The sequence below is a fragment of the Gopherus evgoodei genome, chromosome 2, assembly GCF_007399415.2.
Source record: "Gopherus evgoodei ecotype Sinaloan lineage chromosome 2, rGopEvg1_v1.p, whole genome shotgun sequence".
Classification (NCBI taxonomy): domain Eukaryota; kingdom Metazoa; phylum Chordata; order Testudines; family Testudinidae; genus Gopherus; species Gopherus evgoodei.
The window spans coordinates 110,554,388-110,574,412 of record NC_044323.1 but is presented as its reverse complement, the minus strand read 5'-3'; the positions used below and the strand labels follow the sequence as shown (position 1 = coordinate 110,574,412).

Here is a 20,025-nt window from a genome sequence, read left to right as displayed (position 1 = left end):
CTCCTCCCTTCACCAGAATCTCTCAAGAGAAGTTTGTGTGTGAATTGGCTGGGGTCTCCTATATGCTTCCCACCTGCTGCACTGACATCAGTGCTGGAAGAAGCAGATTTTTCTGTGCCAGATGAAGGCAAAACATGCCGATAACATCTGCCAACAAGCAAAGGTAAGGAAAGAATAAGGGGGGTATGAAGAAAAAGGGGTACATCGTAGGGAAGAGAGATGGGAGAAGAAAAATTGGGTTTACTTAGATAATTAATTATATGGCTTTGGAAAGCACAGTAAGCCTCAATGTATTTTGGCTACTAGTGTGTGAGCCTGCTGCTCTCAGTGACTGCAGTTCAGATGAGGAATGCAGTTCCTCATTCAAACTCCTATTTTCGAGGGGTTTGTCACAAGAGGCCGCCTTATCCAATTTTCACTTAACCAAGGAAAGGACAGAACCTTGTCAGGAAAGGCTGTAGTTGCAGCAACAACAGTGGAGAGTCATCTGCTGTAGAAAGGTTCTCTGCCACCCTTTTACACTCTCAGATATTCCTAATTAGGATAAAATCTTTGCTTATGGGTCTCTCAAATCGGAAATTGACCTGAGGATACCATCAAAATGGAGACATTTTATAGGCTAGATTAAAATGCTCTGTCTAATGGATTTATGAGAACTCTTAGTATTCTGAACTATGTAAAGAAAACTTTTAAAAATGGATTCTCTTATTCCTTCTGTAAACTACTTCTAAATAGCATGACACTACTAATAAAATAATACCCATGATATTGTTGCCAACAAAACCACTTGCTGGGGGCGGGGGGGAAGAATGGTGCTTGAGTTACAGGACAGAGCTTAGGTAACAGGATCCAGAGGTATTAGGGGAAAGAGTGAGTTAAAGTTTTTGGCTCAGGGCCTTGCCTAAAATTTAGTGCCTGGTAGATTGTTCCTAGTAGTAGTATTTAGCTTAGAATTATTAGCAATATATTTTATTATTATTTTCTGTCCTACGTTTCATTGTAGGCAATCCTCCTCCTTTTGATCATTCTCTACATGGGATCTATGAAACAGCAAGCTTCCTTCAATCAGTTCTGTGCACAGAAGCAAAATCTCCAATTTAGAAGGACCAGGTAAAAGCTGTTATGTCATTCTGGTGCCAAGACAAGTGAGTCAAGTTATAATTGGCTGTAACTCGCACTCCAACAAGCTTTCAAATTCTTTATTTACAGTCAACTTCAGTCAAAAAGGTGTGAAATTCCTTCCTGCCTTTGAAAACATTAGAGAAAACACTTCCAACTTTATCCTTATAGCCCAAGGCTTAAATATTTGAAGTTATGTTGTATACATCATTGATAAATACAGTTCATCAACACAACGTGGCAGTGATCAGTACAAGCACTGGTAAATACATTATCACAAAGGGAAACAGGCTTTTGCGATGCAAGATCTTAATCATATGCTGAATTATGTCTGCACATAGTGATCATTAAAACCAAATTCCACTTTAATAAAGTTTTTCTTGGAAGGCAGATTTCATTTCCATGCATATTTTGAGCCATAGAGGCAAATTCTATCTTAATTTACACCTCATCTATATTTAATAGAGTCTCACAGGATGGAAGTCAAGGTACAATCTTGCTCAAAATGGTTACGTTGAATGAACTGAAAAGGGTACAATCAGGGCAATAATATAGTATATATATTTGGATCCACAAATCTTCACAGTTTTATTTTTTGCCTAATAAATGTTACCACCAAGTTAGTACAGTGAATGCCACAGTCATGCTGATCATCTGCAAATGTGAACCGTTATGTTTTTACTGGTGACCACTGTAAATTAATCCCTATTTTTCCCTATAATTTTCTAACATGAATGGTTATTGCATCCAGCATGAGGTAACTCCATTTTTATCCTCCATTATGAGGTCCAAAATAAATTAATCAGTGGACTGGAAGTTGGTGACTGTGTAAGACCAGTGACTATCACTTGATTACATTTAATATGTGCAACCGAGAATAGTCCCAACCAGTAGTGTGTATATATTTGGTACTTCAAAGAAGAGAATTTCCCAAAGTTGAGGAAAATTATAAGTGAAATTGATTCTAATGCCTTACAAATCAAGACTGGATGCCTTTCTGCAAAATATGCGATAGCCAAACCACAAATTATGTTTTAGTCACAGTTATTGGGCTCAGTACAAGAGTAATTGGGTGAAATTTAATGGCCTATGATATAGAAGAAGTCAGACTAGATCTAATGGAATCTTCTGGCCTTAACCTCTATCAATTTATGTACAACTTGTGTCAATACAATATAAAGGAGAAACAGAATTTTCTGGTGCACCGGAGTTCAATGGCCTAAACTACATTTAGTACAGCAGATCATAGACATGCTTTGTGGAGATAGGACATCTCAGTGGTTGCTGAGGTGAGATGCACATGTCTGCATATAGCAAGAGCTAGTGAAGCTGTCATCTGTTAACAGTGATGTATATAGGAATCCTTTTCTAGTAACTTTGCATGTTGCTTTGTTCATATCCACTGCCATGGTGAATGAAAATACTGCCAGGGTCTGAGGCTGGAGTGAAGTGTCCAGTCACTGTCTCCCATCTCTTAGTCATTTTGCTTTTACATGATGTAATACCCAAATTCTCTCTCTAATGATGAGATACTCCAAGTTGTTCATTTCTAGAAAATTATAGAACATCTTGGGTGGCTAAAGCTACCTGGTCTTTGACTTGTGCCTGATGACACAATCCAGATGTACAGTTAGATTAGTGAGCTCCCTGGGGCAGAAATTGTTTTTGCTTTACTCACCTGTATAGTACCTCACACAAGGAGGCCTTGATCCACGATTACAACTTCTAGGTGGTGCTCCTATAAATAAATCATCATCCATCATACCGTGATATTAAAGTAGCCATAAAGAAGAATTTTAATTCATGCCAGATGATAGTCACCAATTGTTTTCCAACACGTAGATGTTAATTTAAAAAACCAACAAACAGCAATGCAGTGGAATTCAGTAATCACGACTTTGTACTGAAAACGACCAGCTCTTATTGCCACTGAACCATGGATGGTCCAGGTGCTTCAGGCACAAGGGACTCTTTCATACAATTTGGTTTGCACTGGGCTAGCTATATCGCATTCAAGGCCCCGGACCAAATTCTCCCTTCACACACACACAGTTTCCAGTGAAGAAAATGGAAGTTCATACCTGTATCAGAAGGCAGAATTTAGCCACTTCTCAACATCTGGCCAGAATATAATGGGGCTAGATTCTTGGTTGGTATAGTTCCATTGACTTCAGTGGAGTTGTGCTGTTTTACATCATCTTATAATCTGGCCCTATATTTCTACTAGGTGCTTTATTTGGGTGATCGTTTATAAACCATTTGAAAGCTTTCATCCATCATAGAGGATAATAATATCTCTGTTGCCTTCAAACAAGCTACAATTACTGCCTATGTCACATAATCTGTAACCACAGATCTCCTTTCAGGCCACTTACATAGCAATTCTTCCTGTGTCTGTGAGACAGTATGTGCCTGAAATGTTTGCTTCACTTCATCCCAGTTCACTAGTAAATAGAAACACAACTGGCATAAAATTAAACATGAAATCCTTGATCACATTCATCAAAAGAAAATAATACTCGGCATAACAACTTTAAATAAAATATCAGCAATAACAAGTCAATTATTTACCAGGCCTATATTGAACTGGCATTGAGTGTTTTTGGAGCCTCATATACAAACTTTGCAAACTCATAGGGAATGGATACAAAAGTTAATTTTTTAAAAAAGTGGCCTTCAAAAGCTTATAGCCTACTTCAACTTCAATTACCCTCTGGGCATAAATATATTCATGAAGTTTATCATGGTCAGAAACAGCAGCCAAAAGTTCTTTCTGAATCTGTGGATGGTGGTATTACTGCCAAGGATCTGTAAAGACTTTGAAAACATATACCACAAGGCAGTCATCTTATAGCCACTCTACTCCCAACGAAAAGTTTTGAACATGTAGGTTGCAAAGTTTGAAATCTTGCCAGAACTATTCTTAAGGATCAAAAATGTTAAAAGCAGCCATGTACTGCGTTATTTTTTTCTTAATGGTTACCCTATAACAGGGGTGGGCAAGCTACAGCCTGTGGGCTGCATCCGGCTCCACTGGGGAGCTAGGCTGGGGGCTGCATCACACGGCTCCCGGAAGCCGCGGCATGGCCCCGCTCCGGCGTTCTAGCTGGGTTTCAGGGTCAGGAGCCGCTCCACATGTAGGAGCTGGAGAAGGGAGATGCCACTGCTTCTGGGAGCTGCTTGAGGTAAGCACCACCCGGAGCCTGCACCCCTGAGCCTCTCCTAACACTCCAACCCCCTGCCCCAGTCCTGATCCCCTTCCCGCACTCCAAACCCCTCAATTTCAGCATGGAACCCCCTCCTGCACCTCAAACCTCTTATCCCCAGCCCTACCCCAGAGCCCGCACCCCCAACCAAAGCCCTCACTCTCTCCTGTATCCCAACCCCAATTTTGTGAGCAATCATGGCCCACCATACAATTTCTACTCCCCGATGCGGCCCTCAGGCCAAAAAGTTTGCCCACCCCTGGTCTAAGGCCACGTCTACACTAGCACTGTATCGGTACAGCTGTGCCACTGTAAGCTTGTAAGTGCAGACATGGCCTAAGAAAACCTTATGTCAGAATCCTGGGATAAGGTTGTAAGGCCACATTCTGAAGTCAGTGGGGTTGAAGAGTTGGAACTGAGTGAGGAATTTAACCCTTTGTGTCTTCAGAGATTACACAGCTCTTTACTACTGACAAAAGAGTAGTGTCAGGCAACTTTGTTTCCATCTTCCTTCAGTTGAGAGAGATACTGCAGCCCTTTTTGCAAGAGTAAGGGTGGGAGCCCTAGTGCTGGGGCTGCTAACAATCAATCTGAATCATTAACTGGCTACAATGCTCCATGTTGTACCAGTCCAAATGAAGAAATCACTCATATCCTCAGATAAAAAGTCTATTTTGTAATGTTCCTGGAATAAAACAGCTGCTGAATATTAATCCCATTTTAGGTGTGAGTAAAGTAATCCTCATGCAGACAATCATGCAAAGTTGCCTTTAGTTTTAAAGTACAGTTTTCCTGGGAGCCAAATTATCCAAATAAATGCATTTACAGGGGCAACAAGTAAAACTTCTCAGTGTAATTTTATAGGTATCACTTTAATCTACATCAGATTGTTCACTCCTCATATTCCAGCTGTGTGGAAATGTTTCTGATTGTGGTTTCCCAGCCTGTCACATCTTCCCCCTTCTAATCACCAAACTGGTTCCCAAGGTGGAAAAATCCTAGGTTTGTTCTTTTCCATTTTCACAAAAGTAAAGCTTATAAAAAAATCAGAATTCCAAAAGTTCTTTAGTGTTCTGATGACTCACAGTCTAGAAACAGGTCTATATTCCAATACCCTTCAACTAGTTGTACTTTCCAAAATTCTCTAACCTTTCAAAATTATAACCATCTAGTCTCACAGACATCCAAACACCCTGCTACTCGGTCAGGCACAATTTTCAATGAGACTGCAAGAAGTGAGGAGACTTCGATAACAACAGGCTACAGAAAGATGTGAAGACATATGGTGATTTTAGTTTAAAACGTGGTGTTTTGAATATTTTCCCCACTACAGTGTTCACTGTTAGAAAATCAACATTTTCAACATAATGGGCCTTCAGACCCTGCAGCTATTTCCTGGTCTAAATCCAGATGAAAACTCAGGTACCTCAGATACTGTTGGTGGTAACTGTTAGTATAAGATGACTAATTCAGGTTCAGTTCTAGTTAAAGATTTGGAGTCTTAATTAAGGGTCAAGCACTTAGATATGACAGAGGGGATAAGTGAAAATACTTTTTTACACAATGAACCAGTGGAACTCATTGCCACAAGACATTACTGCTGCCAACAGCTTAGGCCTATTCAAAAATATTTAGACATTTATATGCATAACAAGAACCTCCACAGTTACACAGCATAGGATAAAATGTTTAAGGGTTGTAAACTTTCATGCTTCAGAGCATAAGCCAACCACTAGCCACCGGCCATTAAGAAGAAACATCTCTTACAGGCGTTATTCTCTTTGCTCTCTGCCTCTTGTAGAAGAGGAAACTATACGCCAAGGCTTATAGATGACACTACTGTAAGAAAGAATTATAGAGACCTGTTCTGTTGCATTTCTTTTGCACTCTAGCATTTTTTTGGCAGCAGAATTATTTTAAGAAGCTCACAACTCTTCTCACTTTGGGTACTGATATGGTCCTCATCTCTGTAGCATTTGAGTACCTGATTGTTTGTTTTGTGATGGATTCTATGTATCCTAATATAGCTAACACTATCAATGCCTCCTGCAGTTTTAAATAGCTTGTCTTTCCCACTAGGCTGTTTTTTAGAGCATTTTTTTATTTTTTATTTTGTAAATTGTGATTGCTATGATGGCAGTAGACAAGTGAAAAAGGCAATCATCTGATGTTCGGCATTGAAATAAATCAGCTTTCTCCCAAAAAACTATTCCCTTTTGCATTTCCGAGAGAAAAATCAAGCTGCTAAACAGTCTGATAGTGGATACTATCTAATCAATTAATTCCCATCTTTCCTGTTCCCTGTATCAGCTGGGCAGTTTAGACTTACTCATTGGTCTCAAAAGTGTATTAAAGAAGACTATTTTAATCAGTTGGGACAAGGAGCCATTTACAAATGCCAAAATAATCCCAAATCTAAACCAGTTTTTTGTCTGTGACATTTCTGAGAGTTCCTCCAAGAGGCTCAATTAACTCTCTGACAGGGCCAATGCATTATATTAACGTATGGGTTCAGTAGCCAAATGTGCTATCCTGCTGTATTTTCCAGTTCAATCACTGCAGATTTAGTGAATCTGTATGGAAAAGACATGTAAAATTGGCCCAACTGAGGATTGTGACGGCTACAGCTGAGGAACCCTAAAGAAAATGAAGTAGAGTGTAGCCACCCTCCTCTATAATATGGCTGGCTGTGTGGCCTCTTGAGATCACAGGCCACCTTATGCATTACTCAGATTGCCGTGCTTTGAGGCCATTTGCCATACTGGCACTCTTTCTGATCATTTCTACCTTGTTTTGGTCCTTTGTGGTTCCCCCTACACCATTGCAACAGCATGTTAATGGCCTCAAACTCAAAGCAGAGTATCAAATGGTGCACTGAGGCTGCAGCTTGAGGGGGCCCCAAACAGGTATCATGTTTGCTGCTCCAGGAATGGGAGGGACAGGGAGGAACAAGTCACTTAGCAACCGTCCAGCAATCATTTCTGCGCCTGCTGCTGCTGGAATAAAGAAGTCAGCGGCAGGATAAACAGGAGCCAGGAGAGTCCTATTCAGGACAACTGGACAAACAGCTCCAGCCTCTGCCTTCATTCACCCACCAATCCCAGGCTGTACTGCCCAACAGTCAACTCCTCCCTTTAACACCAAAATGCCTTCTCCAGGCTGCCTGGGAAAAACTCTGATCAAATCTGAAAAGCCTCTTGCTTATATTCTCTTTTGACTCCTTCCTTAAGACTCATCTCTGCCAAGACCCCTACAAACCCCAGCATGCTGAGCACGGCTAGTCAGGTGGTGAGCCGCAAATGTCCCTCTTCTCTTTCCTTGCTTTTCCTCCCCATTTCTGGCCTTCCTTCTCAATCTACCTCTCTCCCCAAGTTAAACAAGTGAAAACAAAACAAACAAAACAATACTTGTAACTTACAAAGCTGTGCCAATTCTTCACCAGATTCCTTGTGTGTAATATCCCCCATCTCCACACACTCATTTGTTTTATATCTTTTAGAGTGTAAAACCTTTAAGGCGGGAAACAGTTCATGAATCGCACCACTTTCTGGTGGCCATATAGTCCTTCTTCACTCATAAACCTGATTTACAGTATCTACATAACTATAGCTTTGCCCTTTCAATTTTCAACATTATACATATAGCTCAAAATAACATTACTAGGAGATAAGATCCACTTGCCTATTGAAGGGATCTATGTCCAGCGTATTGTAACACTAATAAACACTCATTATAAATAAATTACATTAATAGCTATGCAGGATAGTGAAAAATACAAACTTCCAGCATCTACGTACACTTATATAAACCAACAACACCACGTAATCAGACGTTCCATACCACCAAACCAATCAACCATCCCAATTCCATTTCTAAAAATATTCTCCATGAGTACATCATATAATGTGAAATTATAGCACAAAACTTAATGCACCGTAGAATTTCCTTTGGAAATTTTTGTTAAATGTTAATAAATAAATAAATAAATAAATAAATAATATAAAAACAATGGCTATATACATTAATTGTATGCTCTCAACAGCATATTTCCATCACAGAACAAAACAAAAGGACAAAGTTAAGGCTCTCTGGATTATCTAGGTTTGGCTGGGATAGTAGTACGTTATGGAAGATTATATGGCAAAGGCATTCCCTAAAGTGTTTCTTTTTCAGACATGCTATGTTTGGGTTTCTTAAAAGGTGTAGAATGTTTGTACAATAAAATATTATTTTGGGACATTTTCAAACTGAACTCATTTTTAACATAGTTTGTTTTGGGAATAAGGTTTCAAAGTTGGCTTTCGGGCCATCCATTTTTTTAAAGAGAACTCCCACAATGAAATCAATGAGGTTTAAAAACTGTTGGAATGATATGACTCTGTCAGAGAAATACTCCAAAACCATCATCAAGTTCATTTGCTAATAGCCAATAACAGAAGTTATCTTTTGAGGCCTGATCCATCACCTAATGAAGTCAGTGGGAGTCTTTCCATTGATGCCGTTGCCCATTGCATTAGGTCTTTTCGAATGTGGCTCCAATGACCATTGTGTGATATTTGCTGTCTCTCTCTTATCACTATGCACATAGCTAAATATATTGAGAGTATTATGGTCAATGCTTTTATTCTTTAGATTTTTATTTGTTATCTTGAATAACCTCATTGTTCCTTGTAATTAATACAGCATACTTGTGAAATGTTCCAGCCAAAACAGATTTGAAACCCTATGTGAGGATAGTCTAATTTCGAGTCAAATGTTGATATAATATCTTGGCATTTAGCAAGAATAGCTTTTTTGACTGTGCTATGAGGTCAATAATTTTCCACAATTTTATGTGGGGAGAAAGGTTGTTAAAAAGATATACAGGGCCTCATTTTAACAATCCCTTTCCTTTGCTGGATATTGCCAAGATTATTTAAGCCTCCCTTTACACACAGAGGGAAGGGTTGGGCGGGGAGACCCAGCTTTTGAGTTCTCCTTCAGGAGTTGGAATGTTTCATCACTTTATTTAAAAAGATAATTTTCACTCTGTTGTCATTTTTGGATGTGGCATTTGACATCACATAGATCTGAACTTTCACCATGTGGCCTTCATATAGACTTGTAATATGTACCTGAGGTGATGCTGGTTACCTGTGGTATCAGATGTGGTGAGACTTTAGAAAATTTAGGCTATTGTCTAAGGGTTTGGTGTTTTTAGGTGTCCAACGGGACACACCTATGGGGGCCAGATAGTCCAAAGTGCTGGCGTCCCTCCTCTGAAAATCAAGGTGTCTCAAGGTGTGAGTCACCCAAAAATAAAGCAGAAGATCCCATCTCAGCAATGGTGGCAAGGGGAGAACCAGTGGAATGGAGAGAGAGCTGGGTGGCAGAAAGGAAAAGGATTCCATCTGAATGTTAGAAGTGGAGTGGCCTCATAATACATCATACTCTTCTACAGGTAGACTATGCTCCTGTTCCAAAGCAATTCAGGAAAACCTGGGAGTGGGGGGTCCTCAACAGCATGGCATCCAAAGTAGACGCTTTCCATCCAGGATTTCCCAGCAGAGGTTTGTCTCATCAGATTGTGGTGTAATACAAAACAGCAGTTATTGAAATTCACTGGAAGTAAAGATTTCTGAATAGAAAGGAGCCTTCTTCTTTTCCAAACTACATTCCCATCAGAAAATGTGGAGATGTTACAAAAAGGAAAAAGGTCTTTTCTCAATTTAATCTGTGCATTTTCAGGGTGAAACTATTATGTAAGGGCTACAATAGAGGTAGTCAAAGACAGTCCCCAGGCGAAATCCAGATTGCCAGATGCTTTTGAATGGACCATTAAATCTTTTTATTTACATATTATTCTCGTTGTTATTTTTTATTATTTTCTCTGGAGTCGGGACCTTGGACTATACCTTGACCAAGAAATTTGGACCTTGACAAAAAATAATCAGTTACTCCTGGGTTACAAACTATGCATGCAGCTGTGCAGTGGATAAGCTGCAGACATATTTGTTCTCTGACTGGAGTTCAGAGGCTTCCCTGTGACAAAAAATGAGTTCTGAGTACTGAGTCTGAAAAATCCATGCATGTGTTGTCACTGCACATCTGGAATTTAGGATTACTAATGGATATATTGTGATAGAAGAGAAAAGTGTCTGGCCAATAAACTTGTTTTATATATTTATTTTAAAAAGCATTACCACATTTCTGGCTAGTAGCCTTTTATCCTCTAGACTTTACAACAGAGCAACTGGAATGCTAAGCAGCTCTTCAAGAGATACATATAGATCCCATGGGGCATCTTTTATATGAAATTATTGGAAAAGAAGATCTAGGAAGGAGCAAGTCACTGTTTTCCATAGGAAGAGTTACATAGGTAACTTACAACTGTTCCTATCGCTCTAGGGGCTCAAGGTGATACGTGAAATCATCTGCTAAACTCTTTGTCAACACAGCTAAGCATCTAGGGTGCTGCCACAAAAGCATTTAATGGTCTTTGAACTCTGTAATCTAACCTTACCTGACCGTACATGTAACATATTAAGGTAAATATATTTGGGTAGCTTATTACACTTTTTACCAATTACACTGGAAATCAAAGTTCTTCAGAACACTGTTCTTATTTAGTAGAGTACAATAGTTATCACTTTTCTATGATGTCCCTCCAAACAGCCCTATTATTCTAATTCAGACAGATGGAAACACACCATGAATGGGGGGAGCTGTGGTGACACTGTCCCCAGGGCCGGCTCTAGGCACCAGCACTCCAAGCATGTACTTGGGGAAGCACTTTCTAAGAGGCGGCACTCCAGCTTTTTTTTTTTTTTTTTTGTTGGGGCGCAAAAAGCTGGGAGCCGGCCCTGAGCAGAGGTGAGCTGCAGTAGTGGGGGGAGCGGGGAGGGTCGCAGGAAGTAACCCTGGGGGGGCAGAGGAACCGCCCCCCCGCTCACCTCCGTTACACTGCTGCCTGCTCCGCCGAGCACACTGACACTCTGCTTCTCCCCCCTCCCTCCCAGGCTTGCCGAAAAACAGCTGATTAGCACAGCAAGCCTGGGAGGGAGGGGGGAGAAGCAGAGTGGCAGTGTGCTCAGGGGAGCAGGGGGAGCGGAGATGAGCTGTGGTGGTGGGGGGTGCAGGGAGGACAGCAGGAAGTAACCCTGGGGGGGGGCAGAGCAACCACTCCCTCCAGCTCACCTCTGCCTCCTCCCCTAAGCGTGCCACCTCTCCGCTTCTCCCCCTTCCCTCTCAGGCTTGCCTGGGAGGGAGAGGTAGGAGAGGAAATGCAGTGTGCCTGGGGGAGAAGGTGGGCCCAGGGATTTGGGGAAGAGGTTGGAATGAGGCGGGGAAGGAGCAGAATTGGGGCAGGGCCAGGGGGTGCGGGAAAATTTTTTTGCTTGGGGCAGCAAAAAACTTGGAGCTGGCCCTGTCCCCCTGGGCACACGCAGTTGTTGCCCAGAGTTTAGGTACCCGGGCGATGCATGAAACACATTTCAATTGAGTTAAGAGGCATGTCTCCAATATTGGGATATTCTCCCAATATCAGTTTTTATGGCTCTGTAATCAAGAGTTTCAGGAATTCCGTCTTGCTGTGCAGCATCAGTCGGAATAGTCTCCTGAGTGCAGGAGAGTCAGAGATCTGCATTTATAAATGATGGGCTCTTTGTACAAGCCTCTTGCTGCATGGACTGCTTTAAAGACAAAAAATCAAAAATGCATCAACTGCCAGTAGTGCTTAATCTGTGCCAGGGCTTGCCAGGGCTGTGCCCCAGCACCTCTGGGCTTGACAGTTTATAGCCCCGGGACCTCTCAGCTCAACACATCAGTCCTGAAAGTAAAAAAATTGCTTGAGTCCTGGCACCTCTTTCATTACAAAGTAAGCACTGACAGCCAGTTAATGGGAGCAAGCAGCATCCCATCATGTTTGGTAGGGATTTCAGTATTAGCTTACTATAATCCTTGAGAACTGGACGGGCAGACAGACAGACAGATACACATTTACTTCACCCAGGATTGTACATTCAGTTCAATCTGTGAAAGCAGAGATAAAACTTTAAGGTTAGCTTTTCATTGCCAGGCCACCCAGGTGGTTTAACAATGGCATTTTGTTGCTTGTGTAGCGGCTTCATGGCTGCATTAAAAAAACAAAATATAAAATATAGCCAACCAAGGTCCCAGTTGGATACGTCAACAAAATCAGCAACCAACACAGTGCTTTAGAAAGCTTTATTGCAAGATGTGTTTACATACTGCTGTAGAGGTGAGCTTTGTTACTACTTATATCAAGAAATTTTGGACACAGGTCTGAGGTCAGTTTCTCATGTTGACCCTGCATGGCATGGAAAAAAAGAGAGACTGCATTTTCTAGAATTTGAGGAAGGGATGGAGTGGGGGAGGAGAGGCAAAAGAGGGGTGTGTTAAAAAGGAAAATCCCCCTGGGTTATACTCATTGTAGTGACAAAGTTTCCTAAGGATGGATACAAATGAAGGAGTGCTTGTGTGTAGTAAATTCTTAAACAGTAATTCAAGTTATTTATGAAGTAAAACTCAGAAACAAAAGCAGTTTCATGGACAATTAAATTTAACACGTAACAAAACAACTTTACCTAAAATGAGAAAAACAAACAAATGAAAAAGGACCTGTAGATAATATCTTTGACCATGCATGGCTTGTTTTTAAATTACAATTCACAGAATAACACTGCTGAAAAGCCTATTTTACACTATGCTACACACCACATGAAAAAACATTAGTGACATTTACACAATTTTACAGTATTTGTCCTTCGTCTAAGAAACATGTCCTTTTCTACTTTACAATTTTTTTTTTACAATTCTCAGCTCTCTCTCTCTCTCTCTCACACACACACACACACACACATACACTATGCCCTAAGACAGTCTTTAAAAGGAGAAATACACCCATTGCTATCAACCATCCTTTTCTTTCAATGAAGCCTGCAGATTTCATATCTGTTTGACATGATCAATGGTTCGATAATGGTTAAACATTATGTACCTCTGTTTGCCACTCAATGTGAAATCAACAAATTAGAACTGTACAGAATATGTTTAATTTTTTTGCATGAACATAGAACTATAAACCCCCTCAAACTCCTTTGAATGACTTGCTCTTTAACTATTAAACAGCTTTCTCTTTACATTGCATCTAAAATGCAATTCAACCATTTGTCGCAAAAAATAAAAAGACAAACACAAAATAGGCCCTTGTATTATCAAGTGTTTACAAATAAGTTTCAATAGTGTTCCCTAATCAAGCATCATTTCATCTCAGCATTAGGAAAACAGCATAGGGTGTTTTAATTTTTTTTCTTTTTTCTTTTTTTCCTTCCTTCAGAGCTCTTAAGTACCTAACCAGAGAAACTTCAGCATTCACAGACCTTGCAGTTTTTCTTGTGTCCAGATGCTGGAAATCTAGAGCAATCCGAACTTTATACAGGGCCAAGTTCTATCCTCACATATGCATGCACGATTCCGCTTGAAGACAACAAGGAACTGCATGTTCACGAGAGAGAGCAGGAATTGGCCCTTGTGTGCTGCTTGTCAAGTCTTTCTAGTACTTATTAAAACAGTTTACAATTAAAAAATAGCAAACAAAGAAAAATAACTCCACATCATAGACTAAGAACTTGCTAAATATGGGCTTCCAAATCAAAGCTGTTCTTGAATTATAGGAATGTATGTATGTTCGGGGGCGCGGAAGAAACAGGAGATGTGAAGTTGGTAAACTACTATCTTTACCCTTTCTAATCAGATTTAAAACAATCTATTGTAAGAACATAAGAATGGCCATACTGGGTCAGACCAAAGGTCCATCTAGCTCAGGATCCTGTCTACCAACAGCGGCCAATGCCAGGTGCCCCAGAGGGAATGAACAGAACAGGTAATCATCAAGTGATCCATCCTGTCACCCATTCCCAGCTTCTGGCAAACAGAGGCTAGGGACACCATACTGGCTAATAGCCATTGATGGACCGATCCTCTATGAACTTATCTAGCTCTTTTTTTTAACTTTGTTATAGAGTCTTGGTCTTCAGAACATCCTCTGGCAAGGAGTTCCACAGACTGACTGTGTGTTGTGTGTAAAAATACTTCCTTTTGTTTGTTTTAAACCTGCTGCCCATTAATTTCATTTAGTGATCTCTAGTTCTTGAGTTATGAGGAGTAAATAACACTTCCCTATTTACTTTCTCCATGCCAGTCATGATTTTGTAGATCTCTATCATGTCCACCCTTAGTCATCTCCTTTCCAAGCTGAAAAGTCCAAGTCTTATTATCTCTCCTCATATGGAAGCTGTTCCATACCTCAATACTTTTTGTTGCCCTTTTCAGAATTTTTTCCAATTCCAATATATCTTTTTTGAGATGGGGCGACCACATCTGCACGCAGTATTCAAGATGTGGGCATATCATGGATTTATATAGAGGTAATGTGATATTTTCTGTCTTATTATTTATCCCTTTCTTAATGATTCCCAACATTCTGTTCAATTTCTTGACTGCCGCTGCACACTGAGTGAATGTTTTCAGAGAAATATCCACCATGATTCCAAGATCTCTTTCTTGAGTGGTAGATCTCTTTCTTGAGTTGTAAAAGCAACAACCACCTATCCTAAGCAAATATTAATCCTGACTCACATTTTTGTTGTTAATTTCTAAATCCCTGTTAAATGAGGGGGATCCAAAGGATTTTGAACATGCAAGCTGAGAGACATTTAACTTTAACGACACTTGGGAAATGCCACTAAAATGCAGTCCCCAAACACAAGAATTGCTTCCTATTGCTACGCTGGCAAATCACCATCTACTCTTTTAGAATTCCTCCCGAATTAACTAAAAGTGGAGATTCCCATTGTTCAGGCTGCATATACAGCACAGTACGCAGGGAATTTAAAGTTCAATCCTGCCAAGTGTCAAGCACCAGGAATGGGAGTTGAGCACCTTGAAGGAGGCCTTCAGCATCCGGCCAGAGCAGGACTCAGATTCAGATCTGCTTTTAACTAGGACATGAATTGCAATCCAAACTGCTCACTCAGACCTCACTGACCTCCACAACCCCCTTGTACATCCATCTATGTGTTTTATGCAACCTTAAGCAGAAAGATAAGAAAACATAATGAAAGGCCAAGTGTTGTATCATGCAGAGATCCTTTCCAAAACCCTGATGGCAACACATCATTTCTTTTAAAATGAAAGAATGTGATTAAATAAATTCTATTTCCTTCAGTTTTCTGACCAGTCCTTTCCTCTTTACAGCTTTCAACTCATTCTTTACTCTATGATTTATTAGCTAACCAATGAATGGCTTCTGTCTGCTTGCAAAATCCACTTGTTAAACTAAACTAACAGCCAAATAGCAGGGAAACATGTTCACCAATGTCTGTAAACCCAACGCCATACTGTAACAATCGGGATTCATAGCAGGGACATATATTTACCTATGAACTGGATGGGTTAAGCCCCCCCGGCAACTGTCAGTAAGGACTGAAATCCAACTGCTGAGGGAGAGAATTGCACAGATGGGAGTTTTCCCAACATATTGCATTTAGTTTGATTCTACTAGGTCATTTATATCAGTATTGCTTGTTGATTGGCTCTCAGATTACTTGGATGCTGTGTTCAACATAGTCTCATATATAGTTGAAATTTTGCCTGTTTGGTGCCTTATCCTTAGCACTTCCTGTCCTCAAAGTGGAACAGAATACAGGAGTCTATACATCTTTAGTCCCAGCCCAGGGTCACAGAAAGCGCTAATTCCGCATTCTTCAGTACCATTCCATCTAGATATGCTTTGGTGCAAAATGTTCCCTTTTGTTGTTGTTACTAAACTGCAGTTCCCATGAAAATAAACGGGTTCACTTCAAATTCACTGAGGTGGATGTACTTCACTTAAAGGCAAGTAGAGCTGATTAAAGTATATTCTAAAATTCTGTCTGGTTTGGACAATGGACTGTGATCGTTTATGTGGGGATAGACCAGAATAGAACATGCACTTAACCTCAGACATATACTGAAGATGTTTATAGAAGTAAATTATAAACAGTGAGATAAGGACGAACAAGGAAACAGCAAATTCCTTGTGTGGGAAGAGGAATGTTCACTGTGGTATCCTTGCTATTTATTTTATTGATGAAAAAAGACAAAATGTAGAGGCATTTTAGCAGGGCCATTTCATGTTCAGTTCAATCGGTTTGAAGCTAAATCACCACTAAGCTACATCACAACAGAGAAAAGCAGCACGAAGGGCTCAGGCAGGTGAACCAAATTTCTTGATCTTGGCAGCAGAACCTCTTTATCTAGCATGTAAATTGTTGGCATAAATTTCTGAAATTGTACAAAGACTCAGTATACCTAGAGTTCAGCAGTAAGAGGTATTCTGTGCTATCTGTGTGTGTACAATATTAGGTACAGTGTACGTGCATACACACACATGCAGTTCAGAATCCTAAACATTCCACCTGCACTGCAGGCTATTTCCTGCCCTGCAGGGTGAATTCCATTGAGTAACATTGAGTTCCTGTAAAAAGACACTCCTTTCCTGAAGGTCAGGTGGAATTTTAAGGCCCCAGGAGTGAAATCTTTGGCCTTTTGACTTATGTGGGGCCAGGATTTCACCCCAGGACTATATGTGTATGTTGTACATAAACACACATCTATACTGTACATATACATAAGTACACATACATTTTTACATTCTTTGGTGGTGAGATAAAAATAGGGTTGTACAGATTTGTGTATGTCTGTCCAATAAAACAATCTTAGGAAGATCATAGTAACTGTAACAGACGTGATTTTGCCTCTTTAAGGACTGTTCTTTGCACTGACAAAATGCCATGCTTTACAATGACTAAAACAGGCCACAAGAAAAGCCAACGTAAACATAGCTCACACAATAAAAGAATGCTCAGGAGAGTCCCCTAATACCAACATCAATGCATCATGAGAGAACAAGCTATAAGCTTTCATCTAGAAATACTCAAACACTCCTTTTTGTATCTGTCAGATTTTAGTGCTGAGCTGTGACACACCCTTCTTTAGCCCTTTTTGTTTGTTCTGTTATATATCTTATCAAAATTAAACTAACAGAGGATGGGATGTCAGGAGCAGCAGATGAGGCTGGTAGAACAATGCCACACTGAATGGTTGTCAGCCCGTGTATCACCCATGATGGTTTTGCTTGTAGCCACCTTTGCAGATTTCACACCTGCATCTCAGAGGTGCTGATGAGGCCCAGTGCTTTGGCTTCTTCTGGTGTCAGTCCACTCTTTAGTGTTCTTCTTACTGTACAGTCACAAAATCCAAAGGGAAGCAAAGAACAATTAGGAGTGATATACAGGACTATCAGTTGCAATATATATTCTAACACAAAAACAGCATCAAACAAACAGCAGCTCTGTCTCTAAGGCCTGAGTTTCAGAGCAGCTGAGCATTCTCATCTGGCAACTCAATGGGACCATAAGATACCCAGCAGCTGTGCAAATCTTTCTATAACACCGATCTATCGATTCAAAACAAGTTTTTTCAAGTCTTGGCTTCTTAAGTAAAATCCTACAGAACCTAAGGAAATCAAATTTCTTTAGATTTGTATCAAATGGTTTTTACATTCCACAGAAGGAATAAGCATTCTCATATAGGTTTTTAGAGAACTTGTTATCGAACCCTATTTGTTTTGTCCCTATTAAATTCTGTGAGACTTTTCCATACGGTGTTTTAATTGCTATTTCTCTGATCCTCTAATAACATCAAAGTGAAAAAGAACCAAAAGTAAAAGTAATCAGAATCCTTATAAATAATGCTCCAAAACCAGATTTCCTTTCCCCTTGTTTTCTGCTGTGCCCCTTTACTACACACTCCTCCCCCCATTTCCACATCATATATTGTCAGTAATGGTTTATAGCTAATTTACAGGGGTTGAGACCTTGGCTTTTTATTTTTTTGTGATGTGTCTGGAAAATCTGTACTACCACAATAATATTGACAGCAGCACAAATAAGTATAATTTGACACATGAAACTTACATTTTAAATTTATCTCTGCTTCACAGACTCAGGGTTTGTCTACATGATATGATCATGTGCACCAGTGGGGTGTGAATTCTAAAGTGCATGAATATCTCGCACATTAACTTGTCTGTGTAGACCTGGCTGATGCGCACTATAAGTTCCCTAATGGGCATTATAACATAGACTGTCATAATGCGCACTAGGGTACTGTTACTGCATGCCAACAGGGTTTACATAGGCCAGTTAGTGAGTAGCATTTTGGTGCGCTTCAGAATTCACACCCCGTTGTGCATCACTGCACCATGTAGACAAGCCCTTAAAGAGGAGTTTGCCATTTCTTTTATAACAAATGGAATTTGTGACTGTGCACTTCCCTAGAATTTTTGTCACTAGGGGCTGCAGGTGAACACATCTTGTTTCAGGGTGGGATGGGGAGGCCTATGGACTGACTGCTCATTCCAATAGTTTGTTGTCTAGGCAGACGTGCAGAATGTACATTAAAACATATATTGTACATCCAAAGTCCAAACTATAATTTATGCAGAGCAAAAATATTCAGAGCTCTGTAACAGTGAAGAGAGCCAGTAGAAGACACACAGCTCTGGAGAAAGGAATTACAGAGCATGGTTAAGAACTCTTTGGCTTCCAGCATTATTTTTATGCACCATAATTAAGAGCTCCAACTCACTAGAGAGTCACTCCAAGTTACTGAAACTGACTGGTCATAGACATGGGTCTAGCAGGAGTGAAAGGACTAAATGGATTGTTATGGAAAACAAATGAGATAAGAAAGAGGAAAATAATGTCAGGGTCACCCTGTCACAAATATGGGGGAAAGCATGATCTACATTTCAGAGCTACACTTCTCTCTTCCATTATCTGGGACAATTAAGTGAATTGAGAATGTCACACATACAATTGTTCCTTCACCCCTGAATCCCTCACTTGAGGAGTTCTTCAAGGCTCACTCCTCTTCCCTATATTATTTAACTTCTATACAAAGCCATTGGAAGAATGTGAGGAAACGTTGCATGATACTCATCTCCATATCTCCTTTGCATCAGATATAAATTAGCACCATCTCCCAACTTTATCAATGCTTCGGTGAAATCTGCACTGCATGGAGAGGTCTGGGCTCACACTGAACCTAGGAAAACTAAGAAGATGCTGGTAGGAACAGGGAAGTGCTTCAAATAACACTCCTATTATCCAGACCACCTGCCTTACATTACTGAATCAGTCCTAACGTGGAGGTCCTTTGGGAGTTCTCAGAGCTATTAGATTCCCAACAGTCATGACAACAATAACAGAAAAGCACATCCAACTGTGAATTGCCAGAATATTTCAACCCTAGTTATCAGAAACGGTCACAATAATCCTCACACTTGTGACTTCAAGGCTTGAGTATCTAAAATGAAACTACACCCCCCCCCCCGGCAAAAAGCTGCAACTGACACAAAATACAGCATTATGTCTGCTTGATATTTACACAGTTGTCATGCACTGTTCACCCCAGTGCTCTGCTCTTTGCACTGGCTCCCTGCTGAATAGATAGTCCAGTTTAAAGTATTTGTCCTGTTATATTCAAGGCCCTCCATGAGACTGGCTCTAGCTACCTACGAGGTTATCTCTGCACCTGTGACTCTGAACTACAAAACCAGCTACATTCCACTGGAGCAATGTATCTGTCGACCTCT

At 40.3% G+C, this 20,025-nt stretch overlaps 1 protein-coding gene across 1 annotated transcript in view; it reads right to left on the bottom strand.

The window, feature by feature from the left end:
- Nucleotides 1-16,175: 16,175 nt before the first annotated feature.
- The window catches only part of FHOD3 (formin homology 2 domain containing 3), a 645,976-nt gene continuing 642,126 nt past the window's right edge, over nucleotides 16,176-20,025 (bottom strand). Inside the window, 1 exon segment of the mRNA XM_030551482.1 lies at nucleotides 16,176-17,606. Within this exon segment, the coding sequence (XP_030407342.1) occupies nucleotides 17,524-17,606 (83 nt within the window). The 3' untranslated portion in view covers nucleotides 16,176-17,523.